This window comes from Hyperolius riggenbachi, chromosome 5, assembly GCF_040937935.1.
Source record: "Hyperolius riggenbachi isolate aHypRig1 chromosome 5, aHypRig1.pri, whole genome shotgun sequence".
NCBI lineage: Eukaryota > Metazoa > Chordata > Amphibia > Anura > Hyperoliidae > Hyperolius > Hyperolius riggenbachi.
In genome coordinates this window covers 176692762-176715591 of record NC_090650.1, presented here as the reverse complement: position 1 = coordinate 176715591, position 22830 = coordinate 176692762, and the positions used below count along the sequence as shown (strand labels likewise).

Genomic DNA, 22830 nt, shown 5'->3' with positions numbered 1-22830 from the left:
ACTTGTTTCTTAATGAGATGTTCCAAGTCCCTCTGCATAGCTTTAATATCAGGAGCTTGTAGAAACGCCACACCTCCATCAACCCGAAGACAAGATCTCACTTGTCTTCGGTTGACAAGTGAGATCTTTCGGTCTATTAAGCTAAAACAATTTTTTTCACATCTTCCAACATATAATACCCCAATTATGGAAGACGATGGGTGCTTCCTCCTCATTGGCTGTGGCTTTAGGAACCCTAGTAGTCACCCGGTGATTGATTCATTTGTTTCTCGGGTGCAGAAAGATCTGGACATACTAGAGGGAAGGTTCAAGAGAGGGGGATTCATGATTGAGTGTAATCTGTCGAGGAACGGGAATCGTTGAGATTAATACAGGAGGATGAGACCATTACAGTTTGACCGTCTGACAAAGGGGGGGCAGTGGTTATTATGGTCACTTCTATGTCCGAAGCTGATATTATGCACCAGCTGTCTGACCAACTGGTGTATGAACATTTGGAGCAAGATCCACTGCCTAATGTACGGACTACCATTAAGAGGGTGTTAGATAGTGCTCTTGAGAGTCGTATTATAGATGTGGGTCTGTATAAATATCTGAGTGTTGATTTTCCATCCACTCCGAGTTTGTACACTCTACCTAAGATCCACAACACCCTCGATAACACCCCGGGGAGACCCATAGTGGCGGGGGTAGGATCTACTTTTGTCCCTATTGCCAAGTTTATAGATAGTGTCTTACAGCCGATTGTCAAAGCTGTTCCTTCTTATTTAAAGGATACTAAAATGTTCCTCGAGAAATTGCGCTCTCTTGATGTTCCTGATGATGACTTTTTCCTTGTCACACTTGATGTTGAGAGTCTCTACACCTCAATCCCTCATGATGGGGGTGTAGAGACGATCGACTGGTATTTGATGATGTGCACTGACTTAACTGTGGACCAACGGAAATTTGTGGTGGCTTTGTTGAAGATAGTGTTACATTGTAACTACTTTTCTTTTAAAGGGGAATACTACATGCAAAAACGGGGTACTGCAATAAGGTCCAATGTGGCCCCCTCCTATGCAAATTTATTTATGGAACTTTTTGAGGAAGCTTTTGTTTATACCAACGGGTTGTTTCGTCAACATGCAGGCTGTTGGTGGCGCTATATAGATGACGTCTTTTGCATATGGAGGGGGCCATATGGGTCCCTGCTTGATTTTATATCCTGATTGCATGCAAGTTACCCCTTTATTAGATTCACTGTGTACAGTGACCGGGTGCAGATTCCTTTTTTGGATGTCTTGGTTAAAACTGTGGATGGAGTGTTTGTTACTGATCTATATGTTACGGAAACGGACAGTAGTTCTGTCCTACACTTCAACAGTTTTCATCCGAGGTCCACTAGGGAAAGCATCCCATTTCGTCAATTGACTCGAGTAGACACGATTGTTAGTGATGAGGGTTTAAGATCAGTAAGGCGGGAGGAAATGGTCCGGAAGTTTAAGGTTAGGGGTTATCCAAACCACAGTTTCCATCAGAGAGATAGAAGTGTTAGGAAGACAAGAGAGCAACGTATGCCCTTTGTTTCCACGTTTAGTGTGTGTAGTGATGCTGTTGCTAACATTATTAGGAAACATTGGAAGGTTTTGAGCGATGGACTTCCCCAAGTCCAAGAATTCCGGTATCCACCAATCAAGTCCTTCAAAAGAGCGCCCACTTTGCGAGACAAATTGTTCCACAAAAGGGGCAACAGGTGTACAGTGACTAGACCAGGCATGTACCCCTGTTTAAGCTGCCATATGTGTAACAGTGTAATTAGGGGAAATAACTTTTGTCATCCTACATTGGGCACTTCCTTTTCTATCCGGGGCCATTCTACATGTAATTCTACTTGTGTAGTTTTTTTGCTCAAACGTCCGTGTGGTCTAGCCTATGTGGGCATGACCACACAGAGATTGAAGGAGAGGATCAGTTCACATAAGACAGCCATTAGGTCCAAAAACCTTAACCAGTCAGTGTCTGAACACTTCGCTAGGTTTGGACACAATGGGCTTGATTCACAAAGCAGTGCTAACTGTTAGCACGCCTGTGAAAACCCCCTTAGCACGTCTAAAGGAGCATTTCACGCGCAAAACTTTATGCGCTTAAAACTTTATGCGCGTAAAAACTTTACGCGCGCACTGCACAGAGCGCAGGGCGCTCTGCACGAAGTGCCCATTTAAGCCTATGGGACTTAGTGCGCGCATAGGATTTTACGCGCATAAAACTTTGCGCGCGCAAAGTTAGCGCGCGATCTGATTGAGAAATCCAGTGCTAACCTACTTAGCACCCTGGTTAGCACGTCTAAAGACTTTAGACATGCTAAGTAGGTTAGCACTGCTTTGTGAATCAAGCCCAATGTGTCCCAACCTAGGGTGTCTGTTATAGATGGGGTGCCCAATAACTGGAGAGGCAACAAAGAGAAGGAATTATTAAGAAAGGAGACATTTTGGATATTTAAATTGGGGACAATGGGATCTGGAGGACTCAATCGAGAGTATGACTTGAATGTTTGTATATAGTGCCATTGATTGTCATCTGATGGAAGTGCTGTAATATTTATTTATCTGATGATACTTTCTAATCTTGCTCTTTTATCTTTGTTTTTAGATCACTTTGGGGCTCAGTGGTGGACTTCTGATGGAGGTAGTAATTTTTGATTCCTTCATTGGCATATGTACTGACTTTTTACACCTGTCGGTTTGGGCAGTCCCTGGTAACATGGATTGGCTTATGCTGTCCTGTATGTGCTTAGCTGGGATGTTGCCATGTAACTGATATGTAGTTGTTAATATTGTTTATTACTTTTTTGTCAGTATTTTGTTTTTGTTATGTTGCTTTGGCAACCACTGTCCGACCTTAACACTTTCTTATTGGCTGTGGTCGGGGTCCCAATGACGTCTTTGCGCCTCTGGGACGCTTTGGTTCCTTATTGGGCATTGAGTACTCAGTGATCTCGCGGTATTATGCATGGGATGCGTCATGATATACGCAGTGATCTCGCGGCATTACATATGGGATGCGTCATTATGTACGCATGCCGTATAACATTTTGGTCGCATCCTGCGTGGTGCTGGCGCTTAGTGATGATGCGCCATGCAGATTTTTGGACGCATTTATATGGCGTGTTTGTGATAGTGAGAGTATAGTAGGGACTGAGATAGCATTTTGCGATCCCCAGTGTGAATGAGCCCTCTCTGTCCTCCTCCGATGGCTGGCTCTGCAGACTACTCCAGCATCACTACAGTACAAATCTCTTTGGGATCGGGTGAAGAGGCTCGAGACAGGGTGCTGAACTCGAGACCCTACTAAATACTGAATAGTGACTGTCTACAAATCTCATGCAGATCAGGTGCTCTGACTGAAGGCAGACTGGATTAGCTGCATGATTGTTTTAGGTGTCGCACGCGCCACACTGGCCGGCATTTATAAGGAAGAGCAATGGATTTGAAGACGGCCTGGCACCGAAGACAGATACAGGAGAGGTAATGTATAAATACACATACATATACATGTACATTCATTTATACATAGGGGAACAGCGGTGAGGTGACTAAAGCAGCGGGCTTGGACGATTTTCAAGAGATTTCATGCTAAAATTGATTGTGAATGGGCCTTTTTTTGTATGGACAGGCAACAGAACTCTCTCTAATCAGATTCGATTAGAAAGAGATCTGTCTCTTGGTAGAGTCTGTCCATCCTCGCCTGATGTATGGTTACCTTTAGTTTTCAGTCTCTCAAGACATGGAAAAGAAACTTTTTTTTCATGGACTGCCAGAAAATTTACAGTGCCTTTGTAGACAGCTCTGTGCTTCAGGCTGTAATGCAAGTGGTTTGAAAAGCCTCTGCTATTCAGCTACATTACAATACACTACTCGGCATCTCCAGCTCATTCCCTGTCTGCTTCTCTTTATACATGTGCATATTACACTTCCTGGGCTTCTGCAAATTATGTAAGTTAGTGGAAAATAAAAGGTAGGGGAAGGAGGGTGTAACAACTTTGACTGTGGGCGTGTTTTCAACTGCTGGGATAAAGAAAAAAAAAAACTTGCTAATCCTGCCAGTAGTAAACAGGAATCCTCCCACACTGCCTATGGCATTTTTTCAGGACCCCGCAGACAGGGTTATGTAATGATTGGTGTTAACACACAGAGAGAATCTGATTATTGGTGATCTGCAGATTCACCAGTAATGCAGATATACACCAGATTATGAATGATCTGCAGAATCACCAACAATCCAGGTATGTCTATCCTCTGGACACCTGAGATATGAGTGTACAGTGTAACAGTAGCACTTTAAGAGAGAACCGCCAGAGGAACTGGAGGAATGAAGAAGAAGGGATTTCACCTCAGACTGTGGGTGAATCCCTAGGCCAAAGGCTCCCTAGGAGAGGGGCCTAGGCTTGGTTGCCCTGCTGCTAATATAAACAGGCTTGCCCTAACTAGGTGTGAGGGCCTATTCTCTATGCCCTGGAACCGGGCTAAGGTATAACATAGAAATGACACAGTATCCTAGTCTTGGGTGTGAGGTTCGTAGTCACAACACCCTGTAACTGGTCTAAAGCATAACATAGAACTGACACAGTATCCTAGTCTTGGGTGTGAGGTCCGTAGTCACAACTCCCTGGAACTGGTCTAAAGCATAACACAGAACTGACACAGTATCCTAGTCTTGGGTGTGAGGTCCGTAGTCACAACACCATGGAACTGGTCTAAAGCATAACATAGAACTGACACAGTATCCTAGTCTTGGGTGTGAGGTCCGTAGTCACAACACCCTGGAACTGGTCTAAAGCATAACATAGAACTGACACAGTATCCTAGTCTTGGGTGTGAGGTCCGAAGTCACAACACCCTGGAACTGGTCTAAAGCATAACATAGAACTGACAATACAAGTAATCTGGCTCAGTGTGAATTCCCAGGTCCTTCCTGGTTCAAACACACTATTGGATCCGACTGAGGTCTGTGTGCTAACACATAAAGCATTTGCAATGGCAGACAACCAGCAACTGGCAAGCAAGCTGTATATATAGCTGCTGGAGTCTGCCGCCCAAGCCACTCAGCCAATCATGAGTCCAGCAGGAATCAGCTGATCCTCCTGATCAGCTGACACTTCCTCTGCTGGCATAAAGGTCCTGACATCTGGGCCGCGCGCGCGTAGCTCTCCATGTCGTCCATATGTACCAACAGACCTAGCCACACCAACCGCACGCCGCCGCGTACAAACCGCCGCGTTGGACGCGGAAACAGCCGCCTCGCCGTCAGTACCAGCGGCGGCTTTTCCGTGTTCCCTCGTGGTACCAGGCGCACGTCTCCGCATGCCAGCTGCTGTGCTGGACGCGGACTCAGCCGTCCTGCCGGTAGTACACGCGGCGGCTTTTCCGCGTTTCCTCACATGTTACAAGATTTATTAGTCACTCCTTATCTATACACCTAAATCATTGTCATATACTGCTTGTATGGAATCTTTTTTCCTCCTTTCAGTTCCTCTTTAAAGAGGTACTCCGGTGAACATTTTTACTGTTGGCAGGTGATGTAGCTGCTGCATGTTTTTTTGGCAGTTGGAAACAGCTGTAAACAGCTATTTCCCACAATGCAACAAGGTTTACAGACAGTAAACTGCCAAGAGTACGTACTTTTCTTGTTTCTTGTGGGAGGGGTTTCAACACAATATCAGTCATCAGTCATACAGCGCCCCCTGATGGTCTGTTTGTGAAAAGGAATAGATTTCTCATGTAAAAGGGGGTATCAGCTACTGAGTGGGATAAAGTTCAATTCTTTGTCGGAGCTTCTCTTTAAGCAATTATAAGGAGTGCAATAAAAGTTGTAAAAAAAGAAATTAGGCTGGCAAAGGTTGAAGCTAAAAATCAAATCGCTAGGGATATCAAATCTAACCCAAATAACTTTTACAAGTACATCAACTCTAAAAAAAGAAATGTTTACTGTATTGGACGTGTGTGTGTGTGTGTGTGTGTGTGTGTGTGTGTGTGTGTGTGTGTGTGTGTGTGTGTGTGTGTGTGTGTGTGTGTGTGTGTGTGTGCGTGTGTGTGCGTGTGTGTGTGTGTGTGTGTGTGTGTGTTTGTGTGTGTGTTTGAGTGTTTGTGTGTGTGTGTGTGTGCCGTGATCACTTGAAAACGGCTAGACCGATTTGAACGAAACTTGGTATACAGATCCCTTACTACCTGGGATGAAATGTTCTGGGGGTCTCGTGTCCCCCCTGCATACCTGGGTGGAGCTACAAACCGCAAATCAGATTTCACCCATTCATGTCAATGGAAAAAATGTAAAAGGCTGCCATTCTCACAGGAATCAAGTCAGTCTCCACACTTGGCACAGTTGGTCACTTGGTGACCGAGGTTACAAATCCAGGAAAGTGGGCGGAGCATAAAACCGCCAATCAAATTTCAGCCATTCATTTTAAATGGGAAAATGTAAACTGCAGCCATTCTTACACTGTTAATAGGTACAGACTAACCAGCAAGCTCATGGTGACCCAGAACTCATTGGAGTGTATAAGGGACTACAATGGTCCTAAAAGCCCCCTTACTAAGATGTTAAGAAAAACAAAAATTTGCTTTCCTAAAACAGAAAGAATTTGCGATAATTCAGGTTGGAGTGAGCTCGAGATGTCTCCCAGAGCACCACTGCTGAATATATGCAAATTAACCATTGTAATTAACCATTACACTGTTAATGGCAGGGTTTTCAAACTTGCCACACTTGGGGGAATGAGATTATTATTCAGGAAAAGTAGGTGGAGCCTACAACAGCCAATCAAAATACACCTATTGATTTTCAAGGGGAATATTTAAACTGCTGCCATTCTAACACTGTTAATGGCAGATGCTTCACACTTGCTACTTGCTTGTCGGTCATTGGGTGACTGGTGTTCAAATTCACTAAAGGGGCGGGGCCACAAACAGCCAATCAGATTTCATTGGTGGATAAACTGCTTCCATTCATACATTTTTGATGCCAGGAACCTGGAAGCTCAAAAACTTGGTCATTGAGTGACTGTATGTCAAGGTCACAAAAAGTGGGCGGAGCCCAAAACAAATTTGTGGGAAAATATAAACTGCAGCCATTCTTACACTGTTAATGGCAGGGTTCTCAAACGTTGCACAGTTAGTTACTGGGTGACTGGGATTAATATTCAGGAAAGTGGGTGGAGTCTACAACAGCCAATCAAAATTCACCTATTGATTTTGAAGGGGAATATTGAAACGGCTGCCATTCTTACAGTGTTAATGGCAGAGGCCTCAAACCTGCTAAAGTCGGTCATTAACCCATTCGCGTTCCGTCGTTTTCACGTGAGAAATGTTCACCTCCCATTCATTATCCTATAACTTTATCACTACTTATCACAATGAACTGATCTATATCTTGTTTTTTCCGCAACCAATTAGGCTTTCTTTAGGGGGTACATTTTGCTAAGAGCCACTTTACTGTAAATTCATTTTAACAAGAAGAATAAGAAAAAAATGGAACAATTCATAATTTCTCAGTTTTCAGCCATTATAGTTTTAAAATAATACATGCCTCCATAATTAAAACTCACGTATTGTATTTGCCCATATGTCCCGGTTATTACACCGTTAAAATTATGTCCCTATCACAATGTATGGCGACAATATTTTATTTGGAAATAAAGGTGCATTTTTCCATTTTGCATCTATCACTATTTACAAGTTTAAAATAAAAAAAATATAGAAATATTTCATCTTTACATTGATATTTAAAAAGTTTAGACCCTTAGGTAAATATTTACATGTTTTTTTTTTATTGTAATGTTTTTGTTTTTTTTATAGTAAACATTTTATTTGGGTAGTTTTGGGAGGGTGGGAGGTAAACAAAAGATTTATAATGTAAATGTGTGTTTATTTTTATTTTTTTTTACTTTCAGTTGTAGTATTACTTTTTGGCCACAAGATGGCGGCCATGAGTTTGTTTACATGACGTCACTCTAAGCGTAACACACGCTTAGAGCGACGCATGGGGGAGTTGACAGCCAGAAAAAGCACAGCTTTCGAGAGAAGCTGTCGCTTTTTCAGCGGGGGAGAGCAATCAGTGATCAGGCACCATAGCCCGATTCACTGATTGCCTGGCTAACAAACCACGGGCCGGGAGCGCGCGTGCACGCGCGCGATCGACTGCGGGAGCGCGAGGTAGCGCGCATGGTTCCTGGACGTAGTTTCTACGTCCAGGAACCAAAATAGGTTAAGTGACTGAGGTTCAAATTCACTAAAGGGGCGGAGCCACAAACAGCAAATTGGATTTCTTTGCTGGATAAACTGCTTCCATTCACATGGTTTTAATGCCAGGAACCCAGAAGTTCACAAACTTGGTCAGTGACTTGGTCACACAGTCGTGTCAAGGTTACAAAAAGGTTACAAAAAGTGGGTGGAATCAAAAACAGATTCCCGGGCAAAAAACTGCAGCTCTTCTTCATTGTTAATGGTAGGGTTCTCAAACTTTGCACAGTTGGTTATTGGAATTAATATAATATAATCACAACTTGCGCTAATTCTATATTCTTAGAATACATTTTATTAAAATATAATGTATAAAATTCTAAAATTCACAATCCACACTCAACACTCATACACACCACAACCACTCAATATTGCTATAGGGCCCTTTGAATCAGCAGCGCTCTAATTGCCAACTAACTATAATATAATAAGTTCGTTAGGAATTACTCTTATCTATTCACAGAAGGGATCCAATTTGTGCTTAAACTTGTGAATAGATAGTTCTTATGTTTATAGATAACACACTCCACATTTATTGTGCAGAAGCGCTCATATCTGTGCACGAAGATCCAATTTAAATTGTCCCGTTTTCATTGAGGAAAACTACAAACAGATCCTACTTATGTCTCAGAATGACAGGGTTCAGGTCTCTTATATAGGAGCTCTGTTAGTAATCACTTAGTATCCAGTACAGCAATTCCTTGCATGTTTAATTCTTATGTCAGTCTCTCATAGCCAGCTGCACTCACCACAGATTCTTTTCTGAAAACCGCTCTGATGCGAGTGCTTAGCCTCTACGATCTCCGCGCTGCCTTCCACTGTCGGCGGTGTTCAGGCGGGGCCGCTCTGGTTGTCCACAGAGTCCCCTCGCTGTACTGCTTCCGCCCAGTTGGTACCGGTGTGCGCTAGTTGGGTGACGTCACCACTGCAGGGTATTGGATCTTTATTATTCAGAACGGCTGCTGCGCGCTGTAGGTCTTGCCCTTAACTGATCGTAATGGTAAATCAAATTAATCTTAACGCGTTTTGACCGATTAACGTCGGTCCTCTTCAGAAGGGTTTTGGTTAACCAAAACCAATAACCAATAACCAAAATCCTTCTGAAGAGGACCGACGTTAAAGTTCATTCAATGGAGATTCAATAGAGATTCATGCTTGTATACTAGGTGGTCTTTCAACTTTTGTCTAGCATGTAATAATTCAATTCTGACCTCTTCAGTGTCTTGGAGTAGTTGTCTGTTCTCTAGAGTTGAGATGTTAGTTATCAAAGAATCATAAATTGACTGTCTCACGTTTGTTTTTAGACCCCAACCTGATAAGGATTCCCATAATAAAGGCTTGCTGAGCTGACCATATTGTTGCCCGACCAATTTCTGATTGATTGAATTTATTGAAATTCTGACATGCAATTCTTTTTTTTTTTTTTTTTTAAATCAGCCTTTATTAAGCAAGTATTAAACATATACAAGCAAGTAATAAACAGAAAAAAGAATAACTATTACAAGCAGCAGTGTAATGATCTGCTCAGCTGCCTGTGCAGGCAGGCAGCTTTTTGACCATTGTTCAGGTCTGCATTCTGCAGGTCTCTGGAAGAGAGACCTTTTGTCAGTTTTTCAGCTTGCTGCTGCTGAAGAATTTGCATACGTTTGTCATGCAAATTGCCTAGCCACATCCCTTGTACGCTTGCTCTATATATATCATGTGATATCACAGACCTTGGCTGGTCATGAGGATTTATCCTGTGAAACACTCCGGAGAGTGTCAGCCTTGCTCATTGTTTGGAGATTAGCTTGGAGTAATTCTTGGGACTGCACTAGGCAGATTTTCCTAGTGCAGTTTGGATTGCATATCTGTTTTATTTGTCTATTGCGATTGTCCTGTCCCTGTGGTGGTCGACAGGAAGTCGTTCTGATCTTTGTTCTTGGAGTATAGCTGGAGCAGCGGTTGCTACCAGCTATCTCCTCTATCTGTCTTGCCTGAATCGCACTCGCCTAGCGCTAGTGCTGTGGATCCGTCTGATCTTCATCTCTCTGTCTCCCTGGATCGCACTGGCCTCTTTTCGCTAGTGCTGTGGATCCTATTTCTCGCTTGTTCCTGTTTTCGTGTGTCTGTCTTGTCTGCTACGAACGCTTGCTGGAGGCTCGGTGAGGTAACCGTTAAGCAAGCGCTCGCGTCCTCTGTTTCATGTTTGTCTGTCGATGGTTAGTTAGGCGTGCTTGTCTCTATTGTGCTTATTACGTGGAGCCGCGCACAAACGCGTGCACTGTTGCGAATTAGTGCGGTGTTCGCGTTTAGCTAGCGTTTGTTATTTTCCTTATCTCCTCATTGTATGATTTGCTGTGCCTTTGCTACTCTCGTGCTCTGCCTTGCTGTAGCCTTGTGTCACCTCTGGCAATCGCCTCTCCCACTATTGCGTTCCTACTTCAAATCTGCTGTTGTGTGTGCACCGTCGCGGGTTGTCGACTACTTTGGTGCACACACATACAATCTGTCTCTGTGCTCACTCTCAATCGCTTCTCTTGTGATTGTGTTTCTTCCCTTCGTACAATTCCTGTCTGGCGTGTGTGGTAGGGCAGAGGAGCTGTTCCTCTGCACTCCACAGCTCCACCTGTCGACAGGAATGTCCCTCTACAGGTGCATTGCACCTTCTGCTGGGTTCCCTCAAATTATACGCTTGTGGAGGATTTCCGCAGTGTCAGCGCACGCCTTGTGCGCTGATCACGGAGAGAATTCCACAATCGTTACAAGCAGCACCCAATACCGGTAGCGACTTGTCACGTATATAGCATGAATACATTATGATCAGACTAGGTAAATCTTAATGTAACCTTATTAGTACCTCCATCCAGCCAACCATAAAAAGTCAAGTCAAACAGTAAGGAAGGCTAGTTTAGGAAAGGCCAACAAATATCCTATTTTGTATTAAAGCAAAGTCTGGCAGCCCTGGTGTGTCTAGCCATCCGTTCCAAATCATATCGAATTTGTGTGGGGCACCCCTATGCAAATAAACCAGTTTTTCTAATTTAAGATACAAGTTCACCTGCTTGACCCATAGATCCAGAGAGGGAGTGTAACGATTGGGTGCTGCAACTCAGACGTCTGATCATTGGTGATCTGCAGACTCACCAATAATACAGACACTATACCTGATTATGTGGTGATCTGCAGTATCACCAATAATACTAGTATAGCTAGCTGAGAGTAAGGTGTGGTGTTTGGTGCAACAGTAGAATAAATGGATAGTTCTCACTATAGGAGCTGGTGAGTACTATCTGCAACAACAGTGCTAGACCTCACCAGAAGAGCTGGTGGGTACTAGCTGCAACAGTATAGACTTCTCCAGAGGAGCTGAAGGGTCTATCAACACAAATAACAATACTTTTACCAGAGGAGCTGGGAAAGTACTAATAATGAGAGAACTAAAGAAGTTTGGCTAAACCTTACCAGAGGGGCTGGTAAGTTACTGACAGTACAACTAGACCTTTCCAGAGGAGCTGGGAAGGTAATAGCAGCACAAGCGACTGAATAGTTTAGCAAGACTTTTCCAGAGGAGCTGGGAAGGTAATAACAGCACAAGTGACTGAATAGTTTAGCAAGACCTTTCCAGAGGCAAGGTACTAACAGTCACCGGAGCTTATACTAGTGAGTCTGAACCTCACCAGAATAGCTGGTGGGTTCTAATGGCCAGAGCACCTCACCAGTGGCAAGGGCCCACTGGTGAGTAGAGTAGTCAGACAGGCAAAGTACGATAACAGGCAGGCAGAGACGGTACCAAAACGGCAGGCAAGAGAGTAGTTAATATCAGGCAGAGGTTCAGCACCTAAAGTCAGAAAGGCAGAGGTATAGAATCGTTTAGCAATAGCAAGGTCAGAGAGTAGCCAGAATCATACACAGGTTATCAGAAATACAATGTAATAATAACTAACAATAGATAGATGTATATTGCAAACACTGCATATACATCTATCATCAACTGGAACCTCACTAGGTCTGAGCGCTAACACGAGTGTATTCGCAACAGCAGACGAGTTGCCAATGAACCGTGAAGGCTTAAGAACCCGAGGAGAGCCCAGCGCCACGCCCCCTAGCAATCAGCGAATCCTAGCGGCGCGAGTCACTCCTGACGTCAGCCGACCGGCAGGTCAGCTGACGCGCCTTCTTCCAGCATAAAGGTCCTGTCTCCACGCGCGCCCGCGCGATACAGAGACCCTATGAGCCAGAGACAATGCCGTACCCGGCATGCTGGACGCCGCCGGGACGGATAAGGCCCGTGAACAAGGCGGCTGCGGATCTATCCTGCGCATCCGCAGCCGCTATAGTTTCAGACGTTATAGTACCCCCCCCTCTAGCCGTGGACTCCGGACATGATCAACCCGGCCTATCAGGGTGCAATCTATGAAACTCCTCCCTGAGTTCTTCTGCATGCATGCGAAAAAGTGGTACCCAAGATCTCTCCTCTGCACCATACCCTCTCCAGTGGACTAGGTACTGTAAGGAGTTACGCACCACCACCCGAGAATCCAAGATCTGCTCTATGTCATATTCTGCTTCTCCATCAATCACCACGGGGGGGGGGGGGGAGGGGGGGGAATCCACCTGCACAGCAGGTTTCAACAAAGATACATGAAACGTTCGAACCACACCTGAAGCTGGGTGGGAGCGAGACTACATAGTTAACATTGTTGACCCTTTTGGACACAGGGTATGGCCCTATGAATTTAGGACCCAATTTAGCAGAGGGTTGCTTTAGGGCCAAGTCTCAAGTAGAAACCCACACTAAATCTCCTGGGAGAAAATTCCACTCCACAGAACGTTTCCTATCCGCCTGTTTTTTCTGGATAGAAAAAGCCTTTTTCAAATTCTCTTTGACTTTTCCCCAGATCTCTTTCAATGTCCCTTGCCACTCCAAGGCCGGGAAAGGTGATGAAACCACCGGCAGCGGAGAGAACTTCAGTGATTTCCCCGTTACCATTTGAAAAGGGGAGAATCCCGAGGAGGCACATTTCAAATTATTATCGGCATATTCCGCAAAAGGCAAGAATTTGACCCAATCCATCTGAGCATCAGCCACATAACATCTAAGGAACTGCTTTAAAGATTGGTTGACCCTTTTGGTCTGCCGTTAGTCTGTGGGTGGTAGCCGGAGGAAAACGATAGATTCATTCCCATATGATGACAGAAGGCTTTCCAAAACCTGGAGACGAACTGGACTCCCCTATCTGACACCACATTTTCCGGAATTCCATGCAGACTGAAAATGTGACGGATGAAGAGCCCTGCCAAGTCTTGTGCAGTGGGGAGTCCGTCCAAGGGAATAAAGTGAGCCATCTTACTGAACCTATCGACTACCACCCATATGACTGTTTTACCCTCTGATCTAGGCAGTTCGCCCACAAAGTCCATGGACTGCTCAGGCACTGGAAGGGACTGTAAGGTACCCACAGGAGCCCATCTAGAAGACTTACTCCTAGCGCAAACGGAGCAATTGTTGACAAATTCCTTACAATCTGACACTAGCTAAGGCCACCAGACGCAACGGTCTAACAACTCCTGTGTGCGAGCAATCCCTGGATGACCAGGATTTTTATGGGTATGGAATGCATGAAGAATCTTAAATCTGAATTGCAATGGGACGAATAGAACCCCATCTGGTTTCCCTTCAGGGACGTCCTGTTGGAATGGGCTTAACGTAGGTCCCCCAGTATAGCCAGGCATCAGTGCCCTCATTATAGCCTGGCATGGGTGCCACCAGTATAGCTAGGTATAGGCGCCCCCAGTAAAGATAGGTGTAGGTGCCCCCAGTGTAGCTAGGTATAGGTGCCCCCAGTGTAGCTAGGTATAGGTGCCCTCAGTGTAGCTAGTTATAGGTGCTCCCAGTGTAGCTAGGTATAGGTGCCCCCAGTATAGCTAGGTATAGTTGCCCCCAGTATAGCTAGGTATAGGTGCCCCCAGTGTAACTAGGTATAGGTGCCCCCAGTGTAGCTAGGTATACGTGCCCCCAGTGTAGCTAGGTATAGGTGTTCCCAGTGTAGCTAGGTATAGGTGCCCCCAGTATAGCTAGGTATAGGTGCCCCCAGTATAGCTAGGTATAGGTGCCCCCAGTATAGCTAGGTATAGGTGCCCACAGTATAGCCAGGCATGGGTGCCCTCAGTATAGCCAGGAGGGGGACGCAGCGCAAAACGGGGGAGCATGCCCACACATAGCGGCGGGGAGGGGGGGTCCACTCCCCCCCTTCCTGACCTTGGGCTCCCTCGTCAGTGATTCCCCCTCCGACACTCATTAATAGCGGCGGCGGCATGGTAAAAGGAACCCACACTTACTTCTGTGTTCCACGCCGGAGGTCCTTCTCTATCAGCGATGATGCTACTTCCTGTTTATCAGGAAGTAGCGTCATCGCTGACAGAGAAGTAACTCCCAAACAGACATCAAACAAATGACAGCGCTCATAGGCTGCAGACCAATTGTAGACCAACAGAGGCATGCAGAGCTAACATCCTCCTTTGCTGTACCTGTTTTGAATGCATGTTGTGTATTTTAGTCCACAATTGTGGAGCTCTGCACATCTATTGCAGGTAGTCAATTCGGGTGCAGCCTCTGTTTGGAAGCGCTGCCAATGTCTCCTGCTGTAGAGAAGGACCTCCAGCGAGGACCGCGGAAGTAAGTCCACGTACCTTTTACCATGCCGCCACCGCCGCTGCTGCTATTAATGAGTGCTCCTTCCACCTTCTTAACAACCTTCCACCCCAATTAGAGGCTCTGTTTCACTTAAGGCATCTAAATGACATGTATTTATGCTTGAAAAAAATCTGTGTATCCTTTTGATGTTGCATTATAAAGCTGTCTGTACCATCAGCCTGCAAGCATACAGGATTGTAAGCCCGACGAAGGCTGCAAAGCCGAAAGCTCGCTTATTCTTATTCTTTTTAGTTAGCCAATAAATGGTATCATCCTGATTTAAAACTTCTTGATCAGGTTTTATGTTAGTCGAGATTACCTTGGCCAAGCTATTCGCCAAGATCTTTGAAAGGATCATGACATCCACTGTTAGAAGGGAAATAGACCTATAAGAATCGTCCTTCAAGGTGTCCTTACCAGGTTTTGGAATCAGTATAATGACTGCTTCAGTCATGGATGCAGGCAGTGATTTAGTTTCATAGATCTCATTAAAAACTTCCAATAGTCAAGGAAGAAGGTGTTCAGAGTACCGTTTATATACCTCCACCGGTAGGCCAACCCCCCCCCCCCCCCCCCCGGGGTGCTTTATTACTCGGAAGCAAGGCTACCACCATCTCCAACTCATCTAACAGTATGGGAGCGTGTAGCATAACTATATCTTCATCACTAATTTTTAGCAAAGCTATATTATTTAGATATCCTATGAGCTCATCTTCCTCATAGTTTGTTCTAGAGGTATATAATTCTGTATAAAATCTCTGAAGCTCTGCCATGATACCTGCAGGGCTGGTGACTACATCACCCAAAGGGGTACTCAAAGCCATAATATGACCCGGCGGTTCCTGTGTCCTAGTGACAACTGAAAGCAGGTGTCCAGTTTGATCACCTTGCTCAAAGAAGGCCTATTTAAGAAAAAACCTTTTGTGATTAGCCTTAGCCAACAAGTAATCACTAAGCAAATATTGAGCTTGAATCCATAGGGATCTATTAGTTTCCGTGGGGTCTGCAATAAATGCTGCCTCTGTTTCCATCACTTTAGTGGTTAAGAGTTCACCCCGCTCTCTAGTTTTTGACCTTATTGCGTTTACCTCACGGATAAAGATTCCCCTTAAAAAAGCCTTTAAGGCCTCCCATGACCACTTACGCTGTGTTGGATCATTATTATAAGTACAGAACATGGTAAGTTCTTGTGTAATATTTGAATGCGACTCAAGTAGATTGAGCCAAAAAGGATTCAATTTCCAAGGCAACCGTAGTTTAGATACCTTGAATAGGTTACAAAAGTATACTTTAAGAGGAGAATGATTCATAAGAATTTAGTCAAATATTCAACTTTGCTCACAAGGGGCAATAGAGTTTGATTACCAATTGCAAGGTCAATCCTAGTGAATGACATGTACGTTCTATAAGAGTGAACAGAGGCGCCAGCAGGATAAAAGGTACTAAAAAGTTTAAAATTCCTCAGGAGGTGGTGGTGGACTCGCCTACTTGAAGTAGACAAGATACTGTCAGCTTTTTAACAACAACAGGTTCATTTATATACTCCAGACAACCATGCAACGCGTTTCACAGGTATATTCCTGCTTCCTCAGGCAATAACAAATAGGAGTACATGCAGTACAGTCTCAAGGTCACGCTAAGCGCCTCTGTCTACATGTACGTTCTGCTGAAGCATTAGTAGATTAACTCCCTTGGGTGAGTATTACGCCATAAATCCGTTAATCCTAGTTCACCTAGTAATCCGGCTAGTGATAGTGGCTGACTAGCCTGTAACTGTGATCTATGTCTATTTAAATACTGATCTAAATACATATTATAATTTCCAATCCATAACATTGGAATATGCAGTTTATCCTGCATTAACTCAATGATTGGCTGTAAGCTGGAAGGTGAGAAGGGCAACAACAATGCACTCTATCTGATGAAATAAAACATGTATTATAACATATCGGCCCTCAAGGTCAATATGCGATATTACCAATTTCAATTGAATTTTTGCATGGATAAGAACCAATACTCCCCTAGAATAAGATGTATGAGTGGAATGAAAAGCTGTCAGGCCCATTTTTTAGAGAGCCACTTTACAGTTTGGGTATTTAAATAAGTTTCTTGTAAACAAATAATAGCTGGGCCTTGTTTTTGCAGTAATGAGAGTACTGATTGACGTTTAGAATGGTCTGACAGCCCTCTCACATTCCAGCTCACTACTACGAAGTCATCCATAGTCCAGATCTAGTGTACCTGAAAAGAGAACAGTCAATCACAATGCTTCATACTTATATAGGCGCTGCTGCAATTAACTTTAAAAGGCACAAAGAAGAAATAACCAATACTTAAACATTCCCATTTACCCAGATAAAACTTAACAATCATCTTAGCATATACCGATAATTACGTATAGTTCAGAAATAAACCAATATAGTGCTAAAACACCAAAACAGTGCTATAATCTGTGTATCTCTGAGTTCAGAGGACAAAATTATAGCCTTTGAGCCTGAAAGAACAGACCCTGCCCCCAACTCAGGGGCCTGTGAGGAGAAGGGAGTTGAAGAAAAGAGAAAGAGAACCGTTCCAATTTTCAACTCCTGCTCCCATTCTCTTTGTGATATGGATATCTAAAATACAACAAAAATGATGATGCCATGTGAGTGGCAGAACCCCTCCATAATCAGGAAGCTGAGGGGAGCCGTATATGGGAGTAGTCACGCATCCATAGCTTCCTTGGCTCGTTATCTTTATCCAGAGTATGGTAGAGTAAACAGTAGAACAGTTCCTGATCAGGAGTTATCCCACAGGACGACAGTCAGAGGAATTGAATGCTCACTGTTACACACACTATACAAATATAGCTGTAGACATTATAAATGCGGAAAGAGTTAGTCAGCTTCAGCTTGTTGTTTCGAGTTGAGATGTTGCTCATTCTGATCAAGCCATGTCATTGCTTCTTTAGAAGACATAAAAAAGTGCTTTATTATTCGCAATCACTTTCAGCTTAGATGGGTAGAGCATGGCATACTGAAGCTGCACTTTTTGGAGACGCTTTTTAACATCATAGGACTTTGCTTCTGCACTTCAGCCGAGAAGTCAGGATAAAAGGAGATCTTATGTTCGCCATACATAACACTGCCTTTCAGTCTTGCCTGTTTCAAAATAACTTTGCGATCACGGTAATGAAGAAGCTTAGCCAGTATTGGTCTGGGGGCTGCCCCAGGTTTGGGAGGGCGCGAGGGGACTCGATAAGCTCTCTCAATGGCATACATCTTGGAAAAAGATTCCTGACCAAAGACTTCTGTTAGCCATCCCTCAATAAATGTAGTAGGATCAGATGTTTCCACCTTTTCTGGAAGCCCCACTATGCGCACATTATTTCAGCGAAGCCTGTTTTCAATGTCGTCAGACTTATCAGTGTTAGCAATGGCATGACTTATTACTTATTTTAAGTCTCTCACTGCAGGCGCCAGGGTGTCCTCTTTTTCACTAACCCGTACTTCTAGAGCAGTTGTTCTGTTTCTAATTTTAGCCATATCTTGCCGAAGTAGCCCCAACTCTTCTTTTATCCCCCCTGTCTGCTGTAAGAGGGACAAGATGGCGGAGTTACATGACTGAATTGCAGCAAAAATGTCACTAAGAGAGGGTTCATTTTTTCCTTCACTGGTTCTAATAGTTCCCTGCGGTGTGTGTTCCTCCTCTGCAGCAGGTACAACATTAAAAACAATGCAAAAATGCCATATGACCGTGAAGATGTTGTCTATTTGGACATTGAACAATGGGTTAAAGGGAATGCGCGGAGCTAACCACATTGGGTGTGGTGGCCTGCCCTGAAATTATATAAAGCTGTATGTACCTTCACTTGTTGTTATACACCCGAGGAAGGATGTAATATCCGTAACATGTAGTGTGCACTTGTTCCGAATACAGCAAAGTTCATTGCAGCCATTGGTGTGCCATCTCTTGTGTTCTATTGGTGATTTCAAACAATTTATAACCTGCCAGGATTTTTTGTAGTAGTGGGTCTCTACGAGGGTGTAAAAAAGAGGAATCTTCAACAGAGACACAATAATTGAAGTTTCCTATTAAATGCATATCGAGTTCAACCAGAGAACAAAGTAAAACATCTGCCTGCTTGCTCCCTCACATATCCCTGTTGATCCAGAGGAAGGCGAAAAAACCTTACAAGGCAGGTCCAATTAGCCCCAAAAGGGGAAAAAAATCCTTCCCAACTCCAGATGGCAATCAGATAAAATCCCTGGATCAACATCACTGGGCATTACCTAGTAATTGTAGCCATGGATGTCTTTCAACGCAAGGAAAGCATTGAAGCCCCCTTTAAATGCAGGTATAGAATTTGCCATAACAACTTCCTGTGGCAATGCATTCCACATCTTATTCACTCTTACTGTAAAGAACCCTTTCCTAAATAAATGACTAAAACGTTTGTCCTCCATGCACAGATCATATCCTCTAGTCCTTTGAGAAGACCTAGGGACAAAAAGCTCATCTGCCAAGCTTTTATATTGCCCTCTGATGTATTTATACATGTTAATTAGATCTCCTCTAAAGTGGACCCGAACTTAACATTTCACTATCCCTTAATACAATAAACACTAATAAATATGGACCTTTTTAAAATATTTTTTTAAGATTCATTATTAATTAAGTTATGCTAAATAGGCGCTTGTAGCCACGCCCCCGAGCTTTCCGTGCCGCGGCATGGCCCCAGCTTTCATAGCGGCGCTCTGCTGCTGGGCGGATATCGCTCTGTGGCTTCGTTGTGACATCTCGCGATGCTTCCTCCTGAAGCATCACGTGATGTCAGCGTCATTTGGAAGCGCCGGGTATTTTGAAGTTCGCCGGGGACACAGAGAGGAAGAGCGGGGACCGGAGAGAAGAAGCGGAGGAGGCGCTGCAGATGGAAGCCGAGGACACGAAGAGGAGGACCGGAGGACACCGTGGACCAGATCGGAGGGCACAGAGGAGCAGATGCGTGCAGCGGAGGACATCGCCTGGCAGTTCTGGAGTGGTAAGTGGTATTTCTTCCCCTGCTGCAGCACCTAGCAAACCTGTCCTAGGGGCACCTACCTAACTAAGCTATAATGGGGGCACCTACCTAACTAAGCTATCCTGGGGGCACCTACCTAACTAAGCTATACTGGGGGCACCTACCTAACTAAGCTATACTGGGGGCACCTAACTTACTAAGCTATACTGGGGGCACCTACCTAACTAAGCTATACTGGGGGCACCTACCTAACTAAGCTATACTGGGGGCACCTACCTAACTAAGCTATACTGGGGACGCCTACCTAACTAAGCTATACTGGGGGCACCTACCTAACTAATCTATACTGGGGGCACCTACCTAACTAAGCTATACTGGGGCACCTACCTAACTAAGCTATACTGGGGCACCTACCTAACTAAGCTATACTGGGGCACCTACCTAACTAAGCTATACTGGGGGCACCTACCTAACTAAGCTATACTGGGGGCACCTACCTAACTAAGCTATACTGGGGGCACCTACCTAACTAAGCTATACTCGGGGCACCTACCTAACTAAGCTATACTGGGGGCGCCTACCTAACTAAGCTTACCTAGCTAAGCTACACTGGGGGCACCTACCTAGCTAAGCTATACTGGGGCACCTACCTAACTAAGCTATACTGGGGGCACCTACCTACCTAAGCTATACTGGGGGCACCTACCTAACTAAGCTATACTGGGGGCGCCTACCTAACTAAGCTATACTGGGGGCGCCTACCTAACTAAGCTATACTGGGGGCGCCTACCTAACTAAGCTATACTGGGGGCGCCTACCTAACTAAGCTGTACCGGGGGCGCCTAGCTAACTAAGCTATACTGGGGGCGCCTACCTAACTAAGCTATACTGGGGGCGCCTACCTAACTAAGCTATACTGGGGGCGCCTACCTAACTAAGCTATACTGGGGTCGCCTACCTAACTAAGCTATACTGGAGTCGCCTACCTAACTAAGCTATACTGGGGGCGCCTACCTAGCTAAGCTATACTGGGGGCACCTACCTAGATAAGCTATACTGGGGGCACCTACCTAGCTAAGCTATACTGGGGGCACCTACCTAGCTAAGCTATACGAGGGGCACCTACCTAGCTAAGCTATACTGCTATATACTATACTATACTATACAGGAAAAAGCGGTGGACCAGGTTGGAGGACGCAGAGCACCGGAGAGAAGGAGCGGAAGAGGCGCTGCAGATGGAAGCCGAGGACACGAAGAGGAGGACCGGAGGACACCGTGGACCAGATCGGAGGGCACAGAAGAATCAGAATCAGAATCTTTATTTTCGCCAAGCACGACTGGGTCGTGCCCGGAATTGGTCTTGGCACGTACAGATACAGGTAGGATAGGATACACAGAATACATCAAAAGGATCAACACTATATCAGATATTACATACAGAGACAACATTCAACACTCAATTTACATTTACATTTCCAAATGTTTGCATAGATACACAGCACTCAGGTGTGTGAGGGATTTGTGTGGCGGCAATACATGATCACGTTGTGGTGGGGAGTGCGTGGTGCGAGTTTAGTGAGTTTACAGCTGAGGGGAAGAAGCTATTTCTGTGTCTAGTGGTCCTGGTGTAGATGGACCGGTACCTCCGGCCTAAAGGAAGCTGGCTGAAAAAACGGTTGCCTGGGTGCGAGGGGTCATTTACAATCCTCAAAGCTCTGGAGCTCAGCCTTGAGTGGTAGAGGAGGTCCAGAGCAGGTAGCGGTTTTCCTATAATTCTCTCCGCTGATCTGATGACTCTCTGTAATTTGTGTCTGTCGCTGGCGGAGGAGCTGGCGTACCAGACTAGGATGGAAGAGCAGAGGACAGATGCAATTGTAGCAGAGTAGAAGCTGGTCAGAAGTTTCGGGGACAATCCGAACTTCTTCAGTTGACGGAGAAAGAATAACCTCTGCTGGGCTTTCCTCTGTATGGAGGAGGTGTTTGCCTTCCACTTCAGGTCGTTGGAGATGGTTGTGCCCAGAAGTCGGACACAGGGAACTCTTTCAACTTCTTTGTCATCGATACGAATTGGAGGGGGGGCGCTGGCGTGCTTCCTAAAATCAACAATCATCTCAACAGTTTTTGCCGTGTTTAGGACCAGCCCGTTCTCCCTGCACCAGTGGCAGATGCTCTCAACCTGGTGGCGGTACGCTTCCTCGTCATTTTTAGTGATGAGGCCGACAATGGTGGTGTCGTCAGCGAATTTGATCACTTTGACGGAGTCCGCTGTGGATCTGCAAGCATTCGTGTAGAGGGAGAACAGGAACGGCGACAGGACGCACCCTTGTGGTGCTCCTATATTTGTAATCCGAGGATGAGAGGAGATGGTGCCTAGCTTTACGACCTGGGATCTGTTGGTGAGGAAGTCTGTGATCCACCGGCATAGAGTGGGGTGGACCCCGAGTGCGGCAAGGTTCTCCTGAAGTATTTTGGGGCTAATGGTATTGAATGCTGAGCTGAAGTCAAGAAGGAGGATCCTGGCATACGTGCCGGGTTTGTCCAGATGGTCATGGACGAGCTCCAGGCAGATATTGATGGCGTCGTCGGTGGACCTGTTTGCTCTGTATGCGTACTGGTGCTGATCCAGCAGGGCCTCAGTGGTGAGCTTGAGGAGGGGGAGCACCATCCTTTCAAGAGTCTTCATGATGACTGATGTAAGTGCCACGGGCCTGAAGTTGTTGAGGTCGGTGGCGCCTTGCTTTTTGGGGACAGGGATGATGGTGGACCTCTTGAAGCATGCGGGGACTTTCCCACTCTGAAGGGACTTGTTGAAGATGGATGAAAGAATAGGGGCGAGCTGTCGTGCGCCGGTTTTCAGGCAGGCTGGTGACACACCGTCT

The 22830-nt window shown here is 45.1% G+C and overlaps 1 protein-coding gene across 14 annotated transcripts in view; it reads left to right on the top strand.

The window, feature by feature from the left end:
* CTNND2 (catenin delta 2) overlaps positions 1-22830 on the top strand; it is a 2713436-nt gene that overhangs the window by 749155 nt on the left and 1941451 nt on the right. For 13 of the 14 annotated variants that reach the window (XR_011020838.1, XR_011020837.1, XM_068236432.1 and 10 more), the window contains one exon: positions 2632-2667. The exons of the other annotated variant lie outside the window; for it this stretch is intronic. Coding sequence is in view for 11 of the 13 variants with exons in the window: in XM_068236432.1 (XP_068092533.1) it covers positions 2632-2667 (36 nt within the window). In the remaining 2 variants the exon portion in view is untranslated. The remainder of the gene's footprint in view (positions 1-2631; positions 2668-22830) is intronic. 14 annotated transcript variants of the gene reach the window in all.